The 16,961-nt window shown below is 43.9% G+C and overlaps 2 protein-coding genes across 7 annotated transcripts; both read left to right on the plus strand.

Moving 5' to 3' along the window:
• The first annotated feature begins 711 nt into the window (after positions 1 to 711).
• On the plus strand, positions 712 to 12,169 carry LOC115766438. Of its 3 annotated transcripts, none has more exons than XM_030710366.1 (5): positions 712 to 737; positions 8,800 to 9,073; positions 9,139 to 9,265; positions 9,333 to 10,853; positions 10,923 to 12,169. In XM_030710366.1, exons 2-5 carry the CDS (start codon positions 8,909 to 8,911, stop codon positions 11,060 to 11,062), a joined length of 1,953 nt encoding a protein of 650 aa, XP_030566226.1. In that variant the 5' UTR covers positions 712 to 737; positions 8,800 to 8,908; the 3' UTR covers positions 11,063 to 12,169. The 3 variants fall into 3 exon arrangements, with proteins under 3 accessions (XP_030566226.1, XP_030566225.1, XP_030566227.1); XM_030710365.1 differs by lacking the exon at positions 712 to 737 and adding an exon at positions 757 to 1,099; XM_030710367.1 differs by lacking the exon at positions 712 to 737 and adding an exon at positions 8,418 to 8,435.
• Positions 12,170 to 12,556: 387 nt separating this feature from the next.
• LOC115766465 lies at positions 12,557 to 16,794 on the plus strand. Of its 4 annotated transcripts, none has more exons than XM_030710404.1 (5): positions 12,557 to 12,786; positions 14,628 to 14,811; positions 14,867 to 15,137; positions 15,200 to 16,453; positions 16,518 to 16,794. In XM_030710404.1, exons 2-5 carry the CDS (start codon positions 14,647 to 14,649, stop codon positions 16,643 to 16,645), a joined length of 1,818 nt encoding a protein of 605 aa, XP_030566264.1. In that variant the 5' UTR covers positions 12,557 to 12,786; positions 14,628 to 14,646; the 3' UTR covers positions 16,646 to 16,794. The 4 variants fall into 4 exon arrangements, with proteins under 4 accessions (XP_030566264.1, XP_030566263.1, XP_030566262.1 ...); XM_030710403.1 differs by having other exon boundaries at positions 12,558 to 12,739; XM_030710402.1 differs by lacking the exon at positions 12,557 to 12,786 and adding an exon at positions 12,794 to 12,813.
• The last annotated feature ends 167 nt before the right edge of the window (positions 16,795 to 16,961 follow it).

The following is a 16,961-nucleotide window of genomic DNA, read 5'->3' on the forward strand; positions in this document are numbered from 1 at the left end:
GCAGCATTAGAGAGTGGAGGTGGGACACGGCGTGAGGGGGGAAAGTGGTCAAGTGCATAGTCTTTACTGTATGCTAAGCCCGGTTTGTCTGTCGCCAGCCCACGCATTTGGTTAACAGTTAACGCTTAGCTAAGGCGCCAATTGCTCTGCTCTCTCTCTGCTCTGCTCTGCTGAATTCAGTGTGTGTGTGAGTGTGTTTGTGCGTGTGTGCGCCTAGCGATAGCTAACACACATGTACAACTCGAACTATTACTACCCTGTAACCAATATACATATGTTCATATTTACAAACAATATCTATGAATAATATAAATAAACGAACTAACTTTATAAAACAAATTATGAAAATAAATAGTTTGTTTGTCTTAGAAATTTTGATGTCACATTTATTGGTTGAATAACATTTTCTAAACAAAAAGTTAACTTAAATATATATATATTTAAAATATCATAAGATTCAGCCCAGTTTTTCCAATTATTTTATAAACAATAAGTAGTAATACGAGTAGCTAAAATCAATTGAACTGATCTTTTGAGTTGATATCTACACTATTTTTATCGATGTCTCCCACTCGATGACTTGTGCTTGACCAAAACTGAGCATACCCACTTAATAGCAGCATCGAAGTGTAGGGTATATAGCTATAAAGCAGGCAGCAGTATCTGCTCTCAGGCAAGTCGAGTGCTGGACGCGTAGCAGTTAACAACGGCGACACAGCCGACAGAGCCAAAGCAGCGTGTGTGTTTTCATTCAATTGCATTTGTATTAACATGAACACTTTCGTTAACGTTAACATTAACAATAACATCTACCTTTACATTTGCTTTAATCAAGCCCCAGTTTTTTTGTAACTATCGGAACTGTAATTGTGTTTGTGCGTTGTTCTGTGTAAAACTCGAACCGTGAATTGGAAAAACAACAATTAGCCAATTTTTTTTTTGCTGTGCATTTATATTTGTGTAGATGTGTTTATCAGTCCACGATTTTATTTATATAAAACAAACACAAATACAAGTGAAAAACTTGCGCTAAATTTATAGCATACGATTCGAAGAGAAGCAAAAGCAAAATTTCGCATAAAAACTAACTAACTGAGGCGTAAGTTAACTAACAGCACCTGCAACAAGTGTTAACATTAAGTAAAAAGCAAGCAAAAATGTACAGTTAGTCTGTATGGGGCATGCGCCCTTTAGCTGGCAGCCGCAACGGGGGTTCCCGAAAGCCCTGACCAAGTTGAGTTTGTCAAAAGCAGCGCAAAAACTGAGTGTCACATCGAATTACCAGGGCTTTTTCTAGTTTTTTTTTTCGCTTTTGATTTTTGCATTTTTAAAATATTTTTGCCTTGGGGCCATATATAACACCCTGTAGAAAGTTTTTTTCCCAAATAGTCGAAGCGATTAGCGAGACGAACAATTTTCTGCATGTTGCAAGTCATTCTGGAAACCAGTTGTCTCAGGTTACAAGCCAACGATTAGCAGTAGAGGAAATAGAAGACTGGGAAGCATACAAATTGTATTACTCAAGTAGTCAAATTATTTAACTGGAACACTTAGTTTTGTAGCCTGCAATTATAGACTGTAATCGAATTAATTTTTTATCAGCCAGTCATTTTAATGGTCCTTGGGCAAATCGTCATAGCCTCCAGCGCACAACTGTTATTTGTCCCAGACAAGCTAAGCCATAAAACATAGATTATCATATATCATGTCTACAGATTGGGTTAGGGTTTTTGCGGCCCACTCGATCAGCTTCGCCCTTGGGCCTCTTGTATGGCTATAAAGTGGGTGGGTGTATAGGATGGGAAAAGAAGAGATTCAGATCCTTCCGTCTGAATATATCTCGAATCTTACATCTTTATCTTATATATCTTCAATCTCAAGACACTAGTTAGTATGGGAAACATATTTTTAGCTTTCATTATAAAACCAGATGCTGAAGAGGTTATAAATGTTTCGGCTATGTACTCAAATGGATGTTATCATTAAACTATCTCAAAAGCAGCTCAAAATCCGGAATCCCTAAGGTCATTAATATACTAAGTAATATTTTCTATTCCATCAATATACACACATCTAAAGTTGAAGTATATTTGTCTGACTCAGAACTTTGTCAACAGATCTATTGATAAACAGCTCAAAGATAGCTGAGGTATTTATCGTAAAAGAACTAAACTTGGCTGAGACTGACTGTAGTTTAGTAAAGTATGCGAACTCTACTACTTGCAATATAATTGATATGAATTTCCCTCAGTGTATATACTAATTTATTTCGCTGGCAGGCGGATGTGAATGCAGATTATCAGCCAAACCCTGATATACACATAGTACATAAATTTCGTACGGTGCGAATGGAATATCATGAGTGAGGCCCCAGTTATCACTCGAACTGGAATCCCAATCGATAAGTCCTTGGCTTAAATCGGGGCAAACGCGATAAATTTAGATCGTTACAGTCAAATAGATTGGATAGATTATTGTTGGATTGCTGTAACTTCTCCGGTTTATCTGTCAGTTGGGGTCCGCTCGTCATGTTTGACAGCGCACATCCAAGTGGAATTAGCATCGGGCAATGGGGCTACGTTTGGGCTAGCTCCTCAAGTGGCTTTGGCTGCAGTTCGGATTGAATTTCAGTCGCATTCCCTTCACAGAAACACTTAAGGCACACACTTTAATAGAGTCAAATTGAAGTACGTGAGTTTATTTGTTGGTTCTTGGCCGCAAAACGAAAACCAAATTCAAAACTCTGCCCAGGAAAATGACTTGAAATGCGCATTAAATGCATAAACAAGCGACACGCCACTCGCATTGGAACCAAGAGCGAAACCTAACCAAAAAACCAAAAAAAAAGACAACCGAAAACCAAAACCTAATTCCCAACTCCAGGTCGATGCGGAACGGGGCAAAGGGGCGCGACACATGTGAGAATGCGCCGGGTATTGGGATTATTCTGCGGCCACCAGGCCAGCCCAGGCCGAGCCGTGCTGCCTGTGGCAACCTTTGTGCGCGGCTGTACTCAACTGCAACAGCAACAGCAACAGCAACTGCAACTGCAACTGCAACTGCACAAACCGAGCACGCAAGGCAATAACAATAATCGAAACGCAGCTAAATCTAAATATAGCTTAAAATACCAACAACTACAATAACAACAACACGTCTGCCGTAATCAATGGCACGAAATGTTGAATGCGCTTCGGTGACATCTTAACTGGTGGGTGGCATACCTATACCTAATCCATAATCCATAAGCCCCAACAGCCAGACATGCGGGCGCCGATGTGAAATGGCACATCTCAGGAGTAGACACCGAAAAACGCTGTCAAACGTAATTATTTATGAATTGCAGCTAATTTGACATGAGCATAGATTATAAACGGTGGTTCGGTTCACGGTTCGAACTAGCGCACTGCCTTTTGCTGCGCTGCGTGAGCCAGATTTTCTATGTGCATGAGCTCGGCTTTTGGTTTGAGTCTATGCTTTTCTTATTTTCTGATACTTTTTTTGAAACTTTTCCACTTTGTATATTTCAAATAGTATTCATTTTCATAAGAAGATATTATGCTACATTTGATCTAAATCATTTTTTTGCATATATATGATGTGGATTGAGGGGGCAACAGTAAAGAATGAGGTTGCGAATCATAATAAAAAATGAGATTCGAACTCCGAACTTGTACCGGTTCGGTTCTAAAATGGTTAGCGGTCATGGTTGTGAAAGTGTTTATCACGAAGAGAAAGATCTACAGGAGCAAAGAAAGACTTAAGTATGGCAACTAATGCTTGCGATTGTAATATTTAAGATGTGCATGAGGCTAAACACTTGACGAAATTCCCAAAAATAGGCGGTAATTGAGATTAGTTGGAGAACCCTCGCTTAACATTGTGTTAAAGTGGTCTCAAGCGATCGCAGTCAGAGTATGAAAATTGCACAAATCACAGTTTAAATCATTTATTTTTCGATTAATATATTATTCTGAAAGGGCTACTTCTGTTGCATTTGTTTAACACTTTACTGTTAGATGAGCATTCGATATGTTAAGTGTTCTGTCGTTCTATTTGTTCATTTGGTAAATAGATGATTTGGTTTTTGTTTTGTTTTTGTTTCTGTTTCTTACGCAATTTGTTGGCACCTCGACTGATCTATTGATTGCACTCATTTCGTTCTCTTTGAACCGCTGAGTAGGTATCTAACATATATGTATGTATGTGTTTGTTGGGTAATTCCCACGTCTGTAGCTGTGAATGGCTCCGCCGAAAACCCATTAGAGTGCAATCAATAACGATCCGTAACTGTGTTTGTACTCGAACGCATATCGATGGGCTTTAATCAACACTCATTGACACAATTTAATTTTGTTGCATTCAACGTGAACGAAGCTCAACGATGAGCGGAATCGTCCCACCAATTGACTTGACTCGTACACTGAGCGAAAATCGTTCTAAATACGAATTTATTCAAGCAAATTGAATAAATAAACTGATTGAAAAAGTTAGACGCGATTTTCGATCATTTTTTCTCTCCGATTTCAATCTTGATATATCTTGATATTTTAGATTTCTACCCATATTTTCTCCCAGTGCACGCATATGATTGGAACGTATGCGAGTATAATTGAAAAATTGCGTCGTTCGATTAATCTCAATTAAATTGCAAACAAGCTGCCAATTGGCTAGCGAAAAAGGGAACACGAAACACGAAGCCTCAACTTCCGCTTTAAGCGCCAGACACAAGATACACACACACATGCACACACACACACACAGATACGATATCAATATATCTTTAAGATGCGTTCCTTTACATCATTAGCTACACCTGTGCTACACCTTGTTGTCGCGTTCGACCTGTACTGTGTTCGCTTAAGTATACAAATATGTGAACTTGAGGAACAAGTGTTTTGTTGTTTGTCTTCTGGCTCCGCGCCTGTTACTGATAACAGCACCACAATGCGGCGCGAAAGGGTCAGAGTGTGTGAGTGAGAGAGAGAGAGAGAGACAGAGAGAGGGCTAGTTACAAAGAGCTAATCAATAGCGCCGCCATCCGCGATGCCAATATTGATGTCGATGTCGATGTCGATGTCTATGTCTATGTTTTATCTAGAAATGAGTCAACAGGACAGACCAATTACCTGCTGGACAGAGAGCACGATAAGCTTCTTTGGGCATTCAGTAGTACGTGGCGGTATCTTGTGTGCTTCGTGTTTTGATTTCAGTTTTCATCACTTTTTTGTGCTACTTATCGAACATGTTATAACACATGGGTTTTTTTCATAGTTATTTTCCAATATTGGAGAGCCTGCACTTTATATTTGTGTACAAAGATATTCAACGTCAAGGGTTTACTGTAAATGGAATGGCATGATGAATATGCTGAATAATTTTGATTTTAACTTAGAAGCTTGATTAATTGCAGCTAATAGGCGCACAGCTTATTCAATGCCGACTCATCTTTATATTGAAATAAAGTTATGTTACTGAATGAACAAATATGAATAGAGTGAGTTCCTGTAGAATTTGAACCGCCGCTTTCCCATTGTTATTTCGACGCACAGTTTGACGTATTCAAGCTTCGTAGCTCATCAATCGATCAATCAATCAGGACACAGAAAATAACAAAAATCAAAAGTACATATTAGGGTAAAAGGAACCTATAAAACTTCCCCAAAAACTAGTTAGCTACTGAGGTAGCTCTACAAATAGCGTGTTGATATAAATTAGATTTTAAAAGTATTGTGAAATCAATTAATATATTAATATAAATGCTTTTGTTTAGCAATTGATACGCTTTAATGTGCTTCATTCATTATAATCGCATGGCGAATCACAAAGACGAAGACTAGTCAGAGCTTGTTCCAATTGAGTACCCGTTCGATTATGTTACCACAGTTTGCATAACTTGTGAAGTTCATGAATGAACTGAATGACTGCCACACCCTGTGTTCGGCATTCGGCGTTCGGTGTTCGGCGTTCGGCGTTCGGCGTTCGTTAGCCGTCGCTCTCCCCGGAATCCCCCTCGGAGGAGTACATCAAAATTACGCTCAATCATCGCTGTGACGCGCGTGTGTGTGCGAGATAATCACGATCCGATGTATGGCGAATGAGAGGCATTACTTGTGCCGATGACGACGCCTTTGCGTTTGTCATATTAATAGCATGTACTTATTATTGTCCACGCTGCATGACTTGCACAAAGCCGAAAGCATGAAACCATCGCTACGATCGCGACAACAAATCACAGCAAGTTGCAAACCGGTAACCACATTGATGACGCTTGTTAAGTGTGCTCGCTCTCTGGCGTGGCCTGGCCTGGTCTGGTCTAGTCCGAGTATTTTGGCTCGCTGGATGGGCCAAGCGAAAGTTTGTGCTAGTCACTGATCGATGGCGTTGCGTGTGAGGCCGTTAAGTGCTGCTCCCCGTGCCTGGACTTGATCTTAGTCATGGTTTTGATCGCTGTATATCCGCCTGTCTGGCTGTCTGCCTGTCTGGCTGTCTGTCTGCCTGGCCGCGCCCCCAACCGCCCTCTTCTTAAACAGGCGCTTTCATTCACTCCGCCTCTGACACTGACACCGACTCCGACTCTGACACTGACACTGTCTGTGTCGCAGATCTCTGACAGCGGGCGTCAATTTATGGCACGCTTCGATGGAGTTCAATGGCAAACAAGACGGATGCCACGACTCACTATCTGCAACTGCAATAAAGACATCCAACTGCCAAGTGCCGAGTGCCAGCATCCACTAGCTGCACCAGTTGCTCGTCTCCGAATTATCGCTGCATAAATAGATTCCATGCGATGAGGGCGACGTAAAGTGCCAAAGAAACTGCATATTCCCGACCAGCCAGTTCCCTATCGACATTCACATTTCAGACTCTTCATTATTTTTACAACCGAACTATTTTTACACCCTGCTGCAGTGGGTATTATGGTTTTGTCAACAAGTAGGCAACGCATGGCTGACACCCTAAAGTAGCATAGTATATATATTCCCGATCAGCATGAGCAGACGAGTCGATATTCACATGTCAGGAGACATTGCATAGACATTGCATTGGGATTAAAATCGAAACACTATATTAATCGATTGAAAGTTAGGTTTTTGTATGAACAACTTTTTTGTTTTCCCAGATATCTTAAGCTGTAAACGTCTTTATATTCAGTTATATCTACAAAATCACAACAAATCGAACTACTATATACTATATTTAGTATGGCTTCTACGGGCACAATCGATGGGAAGCCTTCAGAAGGGTATTTAGACTTCGACGTGCGGAAGAAAGACGTTCTATCTTGATTTTGTTTTTATAGTTTTCTGTTTTTATGAAGGACCCAATGCCGGCGACAGTCTGCATGTGCCTCTGCCTCCTGCCACCTGCCCCCCAGTTCCCAGTGCCAGTGCCTGTGCCTGTGCCCGTGTTTCTGGTTCGGTTTACGACTGGGTTTGCCTCCCATCTGGCTGGATCGTCGGCCATTAAGTCAGCTCCTAGAGGCATTGCATTGATCTCGCTGAACTGGGCACACCCGCTAAGTGATTTCCTGAGCTTAGTTTTGGCTCGTTCAATTCAATGGGGAGGAGGCGGAAGAGGAGGAGGAGGAGCTGCGATTGGTACTTCTTCTGGCTTGGCCAAAGCAACTGTCGTGATTTGCATATAAAATCGCTAGAAAGATCGCCGCGTTTTTAGTCACGTCGAGCCCATATGACAAAATCAACAATAGTATATAGAAAACACATCAAAGATGGGCCCGCCCCCAAAAGAATGTGTGTATAGGCCGGCCCGTTGGGCCCGGGTCTGCGACATCGTCGCGGCGGCAATGCCAATTAGCAATTAGAGCATTATCTAGCATTAGACAATAATAATAATAATTGCGATAAGGTGCGCCTTGCTAGAAGGAGTCGCACTCTAATAGTCGATACTCGATAGCCCGCAATTATCCGCCCTGGAAAATAGCGACATATGCTATTTGAATAGCTAATTGCCCGACTTCCATGGCTCCGGCCACAAACAATTGAAATCAGAGCTAATTTTGCTATGGTATGGCTCATATTTAATAGCTATTCGAATATGTTTGATTTTCTGCTAACAATTAGCATCGGTTTCTACAGATCATCAACTATGTTATTTGGGTTCACACATACGGCTTAACCTGAATCAGCTATCGGAAACATGGTTTTACCCTCTTTCCATTCTTGTTTCCAAGGACTAGGTCAATGTCGGCCAGCACAGTTCGTGTTATCTTGCGGGTATCTTATCGGGTCGAAGATTCGACTAACAATAACTCACCCGGATACTCCTAAAATGTGCTTTATTATGTATCAGATTGGTCAAAGAGACAAAGAAAAAGATGGCAAGAACAAAAGTGACGAAGAGAACGAGCCTTGTTCCCAATATTTCTCCATGTTCTACAAGCAGACATTACTTGTTAACCCACCCGAAAGGTATGCTGATTAAATTTCTAATTTCTAAATGAAGTTTGGTTTAAATGTTGCCTGTCAAGCATTATTTGGGGAATATCTTGTACTCTTAATAAATCAAATAGATTCTAGTGCAGAACGAGGGCTTGGGTTCGGTTTCGGTTTCGATTTCGAGTCCATGAATGCAGTTTTTTCTAAGACACAGGCCATAGTTCAAAAAGTTCAGTTAGATTATGCCATACTTATAGGGATAATAGACATACTTGAACCCTAATGAAATGCTCTGTCAAAACTAATCAACCTATTTGTATAACATATATATATCTCAATGTACAATATTATTATATTTTTATGATTGTTTTCTTTTGCTTTCATGGACCCTCTTCAGTCAGAAGAGTTTCCCTAGCCATATCACCAATATCTTAAGCTATTAAAAACCGAAAGTAAGGAATTCTGTGCCCCTCCATTTGCAAGCAACAACATCTTCAACCGGGATCATGGACAAATCCACGCTGACGCAGAAGAATTACGCGAGTGTCTACAATGAGACGACAAAGCCAAAGAAACCGAAGCGCCGCGACAAGAGCGATTTGGGTCCCGATTTTGTGGCGCCCGATGGCGGCTGGGGCTGGGTCATCTGCCTGGCAGCGGGCCTGAACAATGTGAGTGCCCGCATTGATGCACATCAATCGTGTTGAGCACACGATAATCCTTTTGCAATCCACAGTTCTTTATGTTTCCGGCGCTGCAGCAGTACGGCCTGATCTACAGGGGGCGTATGGCGACGCTGGGATTCGATGCGAAGGAAACGACGATCATTGTGAACGTGGTGATGACCCTGTCCTCGATAGTGGGTAAGTGGAGGTAGCTTTTAATGTCGCGTCTTGCTGTTCTCAATTCTATTTATATTCTATTTGGCAGGCATCTTTAATGGGGCCATGTTCCGGCGGTTCACCTTTCGGCAAGTGGCCTTGGCGGGCTCAGCTTTGGGCTTTCTGGGCATCTTCGGATCGGCCTTCTGCACCACCGTCTGGCAGTATATTGTGTGCCTCTCGTTGATTTATGGTGTGGGTCTGGGCCTGGCCATGGCAGCCGTGTCGCTGGCCGTGAACACATACTTCAAGCAGAGTCGGCGACGCGCCACTGGCTTCTCCTGGACTATAACCGGCCTGGGACCCATCATCTTTCCCTATGTATCCACCTTTCTGCTGGAGTACTATGGCGCCCAGGGCACCATTCTGATCTATTCCGGCATCGCACTGAATGCTGTGCTCTGCGGCCTCACACTGCAGCCGGTGATGAGACATGTGCGCCAGCCGGAGAAGCCAGACGCCGATGTCGCCGATGAAAAGGAACAGCCCGAGCTGACCGAGGCCAATGGCAACCTGCTGGTGCCAAGCAGCGATCAGTGGTGCGACTACGAGTGCAAGTACTGCCAATACCAGAAGCGCACCAAGCGCGGCATCTTCTCCTCGCAGTACCTCTTCAACGACGACGATCCCGAGCATCCCGGCTATGAGATCACAGACCCGGGCACACCCATGCTGGCCCGAGCGAACGATGGCTGGTTTGGCTCTAGGCTGTCTCTCGCCTCCGAGCGTCGGCAGGTGCTATTGCGCCAGGCCTCCGTCACGGTCACTGCAGCTGCGGCAGCCAAGGGCAGCCGCGAGAATCTGGACAAGCTGGAGGAAGGCAGCGAGTTGGATCAGCAGCAGGAATCGGGCGCGGGTCTCTACAAGCCGAACTATTTTAATCGCGAACGTGAGGATCTAGAACGCTATGCGAGCAAGACGAGCGTCTACTCCAGGCCAGGCGGGGAGGAGCTGCTGCGCTGCACTTGCGCCGAGGACAAGGCGCTGCTCCAAAAGTCTGCCGAGGCACTGCGTCTACAGACGCTGGAGGCCCTGCAGGCCGCCGAAGCTGCCGAGGAGGAGGCCAAACGCAAGATGACTTTCCGGCAAAAAGTTAGCAAATTCTTCGATTTGGATCTGCTGCGCAACTTTACGTTCGTGAATCTGGTAATCGGCATGAGCATCATGATGTTCGGCGAGATGAACTTCTCGGTGCTGACGCCCTTCATCCTGAACAGCTATGGGTACACGGATAAGCAGAGCTCCATGGTAATGTCGCTGCTGGCCTGCATGGACATCTCGGTGCGCTTCTTGGCGCCGCTCTGCCTCGAGAAGGTCAAGCTGGACAATCGGGTGCTCTTCGCGTTTGGCATTGTGTGCATTGCTGTGGGTCGGGTCATTGTCACTATGACCTCCTCCTACGATGTGGTTGTGGCCGTCTTTCTACTAATTGGCTTTGGCAAGGGCTTTCGCACCATATTCTCGCCCCTGATCATACCCAGCTATGTGCCGCTGCGTCGTCTACCCGCAGCTTCTGGCCTGCAGCTGATCTTCAATACCATCTTCTCCTTTGCCATGGGCCCCCTGCTGGGTGAGTATTACTTGCATCACACTCTCTCCGCATTCTGCTAATCTTGCGTCCCCAAACATCGTCGTGCAGGCATCGTCACGGAGGCCTACGGTTACAGCGCCACCATCCACACCATCAACATGCTGACGGCACTGGCACTGCTCATGTGGATCGCAGAGTCGGCGATTCGACGTGCTCTCGGCAAGCCGTACAGTCCACCGGAGCAATAGCGGGCGGTACAAGCGTCCTGACAACTAAGGGAACTGAGCTACTTATGCGGGCCACCACTGTAAAATTGGATGAGCAGAGACCTACGTCAAATAGCATCGATTTGCAATACCTTGTGCAAAGTATTACCTTAAGCAATTTTTACTACCTTAATCTTTTCCCGTAAGCGCTTAATTTAAGAATTTTAACTTGTGCTATCAACGATTAAGCATGATTACTTTTTTTGCCATAAGTACTTTTAGATTTTAGTGTTGTTTTTTTTTTTCATGTATTGTTTTTTTCACTACGGTACTGTACTTTTTGGAACATTGAGAATTTCACTTGGTCACATTCGGTGATTGTGAACTGAACTGAATTAACATATATTTGATGTCCAACGAGCAATTCAACCACATTTTATTCAATTTAATATTGTTTTTAATGAGAATAAACATAGTTAGTATATTTAAGTATACAATGATATTTGTTAAGTCCAGCACAAGAAGCAGGCAAGTGGATAGAAGATATAATATCTGCACATTTTTTTTAAAATAGAAATGTAGAATTATATCTTAATCGAACTCACAAATTGCACAAATATCGCTTGGCATGCACTTAATAAGCAAACAATAGTGACTATAAATGTTACCCCAATAACGATTTTTGAAAGGACACGAAACATGAACTTGAACACTCCTCAAACGCCCGATAAACATTGAGAATATATAGCTTGTAGTGCCATGCTGGTAAATTAAAGTGTTATTACAGCTTGTGTGCTTATTTGCTTGTTGTCTAGTTAATTATTTCTGAATAGCAGGCATTTACAACTAAATGATGCACAGGCAAAACAAATATAAGTATAGTATGTTGGAACCCGATTCAGAAATCAACATTTTTTGATTGTTTTCTTTGATATCTCGAGTGAACAAAGTGTGATTATCTAGTGTATATTTTTGGACTCTTAAGAATCACATTTATCGATTGGCATTGAAAACTTTATAGGGGTAGCATCATAATTTTTTTTGTGATTTATTGATCTTTAAGGTAAATAAAGTCAGATTATTGAAAGATATATGTTTTTAGACTGCTAAGGATCTCTGGCATTACAAAAATCATATTGTAAATTTGACAAAAATAGCATTGGTATATTATCATAATTTGAAATATAATAAACAAGTTTAACTTTACCATAGAAGGAGCTCTTTCAAATGCAAGGAATAGGATGGGAACAAGAGCAGTTCTTTTTGTTAATTGGATGCAAATACATTTCTTATGTATAGTTCATAATTATCAGCTGGATCGTAAGTTTCAAACTTATGAATTGTCGAATAGTTTACGAGCATGCATCGCAACGGGCACCTTCTAACAGGTGAACCTTAACAGGAACAGCGAGTGCGATGTTAATTAACAGAGCCCTAACAGCACTGTTGCGGAGAACTGCATAGACGCTTGCGGGGCTCTCAATTGTTTTGGCATTTCGCTGTTTCGCCGCCAGCATCGATGTCGAGCGTTCATCGGTTTTTAGTTTGTTTGAGCAGCTAATAGCGTCGAGACCAAGAACCGAGGACCGAGTCGCGAGCCATTGGCCATTTGCAGCTGGAGAGGGTCACTTATTAGCAACGTGCCAATTGGACAATTCCAATTGACATTCGAATATCTTGGTCTCGCTAACGGATCGCGCTCGCGACTGCCAATGACAAGTGAGCTAAAAAGGCGCTGACCAGCCGCATCCCAATCCCAATCCCAAGTGCGTGGCGACTTTGAACTTGATGAGGTGCCAAAGTCAAGGCCATTAAAACATGTAAACTGTAATAGTGGTAGTGCGCGTGTGTTTGTGTGTGTGAGTATATGTGTGTGTAAAAATAAATTGTAAAGGCAAAGGAAAAACCAAAGGCAACTTTTTAAATAGGCGCATCAGCTGCCAAATTTCGCATTTGCCAAGCAGAATCTAGAAAACCAATTTAAGATTCATACATTATCAAATACATACACACGCACACACACACACACACACACACACACTCATGCATACACGTGTACATATCTCACTATTTGTGATTACATGACATGGTTAAAAAGCGTCTGTAACAAGTTCTTATCACGAATGCTTATGCGTTGAGCGCCAAGCGGTAATCGCAATGAGATCGTCAGCACACCTGGCGTTATCGATGGGCGGCATTCTCTCGTAGCACAATATGCGTATGTATGAAGCAGGCGCTTGTCAATGAAAAGGGCGTGGCAGGCTTTGGTAGGCAAACTGTTGTCAAGCAGCTGACAGCATTGGGGATTGTGATTGTTGATAGATTTGTGGATTTGTGCAAAAGGACCAACGACTAACTAACACAAATTTGAAGCCCTAAAGCAATCTTATCAAGTATCAATCTTATCAGTTGGTGATCAATAGTTTTTACACACACACACACACACACGCACACAATCACAATGAAATGTCGTTATCTCCATCTGTATCTATTTGTGCGGCAAGTCAAGTGTAGCCCATGAGTTATTTATAAGGTACATATTTACTTTAATCGCTGTATTCACTTTTATGGAGCGCAACTACATGGCCCGCAGATAAAGATTAGATCAATAAAAGGCTATTGATTTTCAAATACAATTACAGTACATATGTAGGGTTTAATGGGCAACTGCCTGATTAAAAGCCCATTCAATATATATAATATATTTGTCGCTGATGTGTTATATGGTTCGAACCAGCTGACTGGTTCGATTAGTGGATAATTAACCCATGTTTCTGATTAGCTCAACTTTTGCTTTACAATACTTAAAAATTCAATATATGTATGTTTCGGTTCAGGTTTAATGTTTCATGGTAAAGAATTGAAGGCGAATTTCGAGCTCGAACCGGTTCGAACCAAAATTGTCTACAGCCGCATTCTTGTTGCAAATAAAGCGAACGCTTTGATCGATTCATAGACCTGAACCATGGGCATTGTCTCGTTGATCAGAAACAGCTGATAGTTGGCAGCAGGCACAGTTCAGTCTAACGATTTCATATTGTCCTCCACAAAATATTTATACATATATATATATATTTATTTGTATGTGTGTGTGTGTACTGTAATGATTCACACGCAAAAATCGACAAACAATTTGCGCGCTAAGTTTATGGATCGGAGTCTGAGTCTGTCACATAGTCATATGACGATGCTGATAAGCTCTCCAAAGATTTCAGCTACGGCTACCAAAAAATGCCCTAGCCATGAACCCGGCTCTCGCAGCACAGCATCAACAGCACCAACAGCACCAACAGCACCAACAGCAACAGCTTCTACCTTTTCCGGAGTGCCCAGTTGCTCGTGCTCCAAGATGCACCCGGCTATTGCGCTGTGTGTCGGTGTGTCGGTGCCTAGTTAATTGTGACAAGTGATCGTTAAAGCTCTATTGCACCCATGTACCAGTTATTGGCAATGGGCTCTAAATCATTTACAGGCTGACATCTGTTCAGCTTGGAATATTACGTTTCCCAGTCACGATCATGGTCGCGATCATAATTTCCATTTGGCGTCACTTTACAAATTCAATTCCCCCAATTGACGTTCCAGGAAAACTTGTCTATCGTTGCAGGGTCGGCGCAGTCGTTGATATGGAGCCAGAGGAAAAGAAGGTTTATGGGGATACGACACAGCCGCTGCCGAAGCGTGGCCAGGGCTACTATAACCGCAAGGACAAGAGCGATCTGGGCGAGCATTTTGTGGCGCCCGATGGCGGCTGGGCGTGGCTGGTGTGCGTAGCCGCTGGCATATCGAATGTAGATAAAACAAAGCAATTAATCCAGAGCAATTGATTACCAAAGTCCCTTCCAGCTGTCACTGTATCCCTGCCTGCAACAGTTCGGCTTCATGTTTCGCGAGCGACTCATCGATCTGGGCATGTCCAGCTCACAGGTAACAGCCATAATCAATACGAATCCAGCGGTATCCGCCTGCACGGGCCTACTAAATGGCCCCATGTTCCGGCGGTTCACATTTCGCCAGGTGGCCATGGCGGGCGCTCTGCTCTGCTTCAGCGGCATTGTCCTGACCGCGTTCTGTGAGACATTCGCAGGCTACATAATTGCCTATGCATTGCTCTATGGTAAGCGAGTGGCCCAATAGATAGCTCACGCGTCACACTAATTGCTTAATCTCGCTTGGCAGGCTTTGGCATGGGCATCAGCGTGTCAGCCTCCTCGCTGGCCATCAACACGTACTTTCAACAGAAACGACGACGCGCCGCTGGCTTCTCATGGACCATCACTGGTTTGGGGCCGATCTTTCTGCCCTATCTGGTCACGTTTCTGCTGGGCGTCTACGATGTGCAGGGCACGGTGCTGCTCTTTGCGGCCATCTCGCTGCACGCCTTTGTCAGTGCGCTCATCTATCAGCCGGTGCGGTATCACCTGGCGCCAAGTAGCGCAGCGTCAGCAGCGGCGGAAGCGTCTCTCATGCAGCTGGAGCAACAGCCGGAGATACTGTGCGCCCATTGTGCGCTGCAGCGCAAGCGAGAGCCGGGCGGCATCTTCTCCAGCCAGTACCTGTACCAAGATGACGATGCTCAGCGGCCGGGCTACGAGATCATTGAGCCGGGCACGCCCATGTTGTCGCGCGCCAATGATGGCTGGTATGGCTCCAAGTTGTCGCTGAGCTCTGGACGCATGCGCTTTCGCACAGTGTCTAGCTCCAAGGATCTGGAGCACATGCAGCGGCTGCATCGCCCCATCAATGAGGAGCATCAACAGCAGCAGGAAGAGGAGTTCCTGCGACCCAATAACTTTAGGCGGGAGCGCGAAGAGTCCATCCTGGAATCGAAGCTTTGCTGCAGTTGTGCTGAGCAGCGGGCACTCTACGCTTCACTCCAAACGGAGCCGCCGGAGCACAACAACAACAACGAAGCGGAGAACCTGAATCCGGACAAGATGACCTTTGTACAAAAGCTGATCACCTTTTTCGATTTGGATCTGCTGCGCGATATAACATTTGTGAACCTGGTCGCCGGACTGACGGTCATCAACTTTGGGGAGCTCAACTTTTCCATTCTAACGCCGTTTATACTGACGGACTTTGGATTTGATACCTCACAGATCACTGTGGCCATGTCGTTGATGGCCGGCATGGATATAACCATGAGATTTCTGGTGCCGTTTATCACTGAGAAGATGTCCTGGGATAATCGCGTCTTCTTTCTTATTGGCGTCGTTGGCATCGCCATTGGACGCAGCGTCGTTGCCTGCACCAGATCCTATATGGTTATACTGGCCTGCTTTGTGTGGATTGGCCTGTGCAAGGGCGTACGCACCATATTCTGGCCACTTATCATACCCGGCTATGTGCCGTTAAATCGCCTGCCAGGCGCCTCTGGACTCCAGTTGCTCATCTCGGGACTGTTCACGCTCTTCTGCGGTCCCTTTGTGGGTAGGTATATGCAGCACAACTCTACCAATATCCATGTCAATAACGATATCTATGCTCTTTGCAGGTCTTGTGCGGGATCGTTACAACTACTCCGTGACGCTGCACTGCCTCGACGCTTTGTCGTTTGCTGCTGCTGCCGCCTGGGCCCTTGAGGCGCTGCTGCGACGACACAGACGCAAAACGCTCAGTTGATCAAGTGACCCACTCAGATATGCATGCATATATCATTAGACTTTCACATCTAATTTTTTTGTTTTTTTTTTTTTTTAGTTCTAAGCTATATTATATACAACTGTACTTATAATTAAACAGACATACACCTACTATATACACGCATGTAGTCACGAAGTACAATTGCTAGTGTGCTTGCCATGTAATTAACTGGAATTGGCTGTGTTTAAATACTTTTGGGATATCGAATGCAAAGCCAACATTAGTATTTGCAAAATGTGACCCAATCGAGAGCTGAATATAGCATACTTCTGCGCGCATCGCATGAACGAGTACT

Source organism: Drosophila novamexicana, unplaced genomic scaffold, assembly GCF_003285875.2.
Source record: "Drosophila novamexicana strain 15010-1031.04,08,12 unplaced genomic scaffold, DnovRS2.1 tig00001151-arrow-arrow-pilon, whole genome shotgun sequence".
In the NCBI taxonomy this organism is placed as follows: Eukaryota; Metazoa; Arthropoda; class Insecta; order Diptera; family Drosophilidae; genus Drosophila; species Drosophila novamexicana.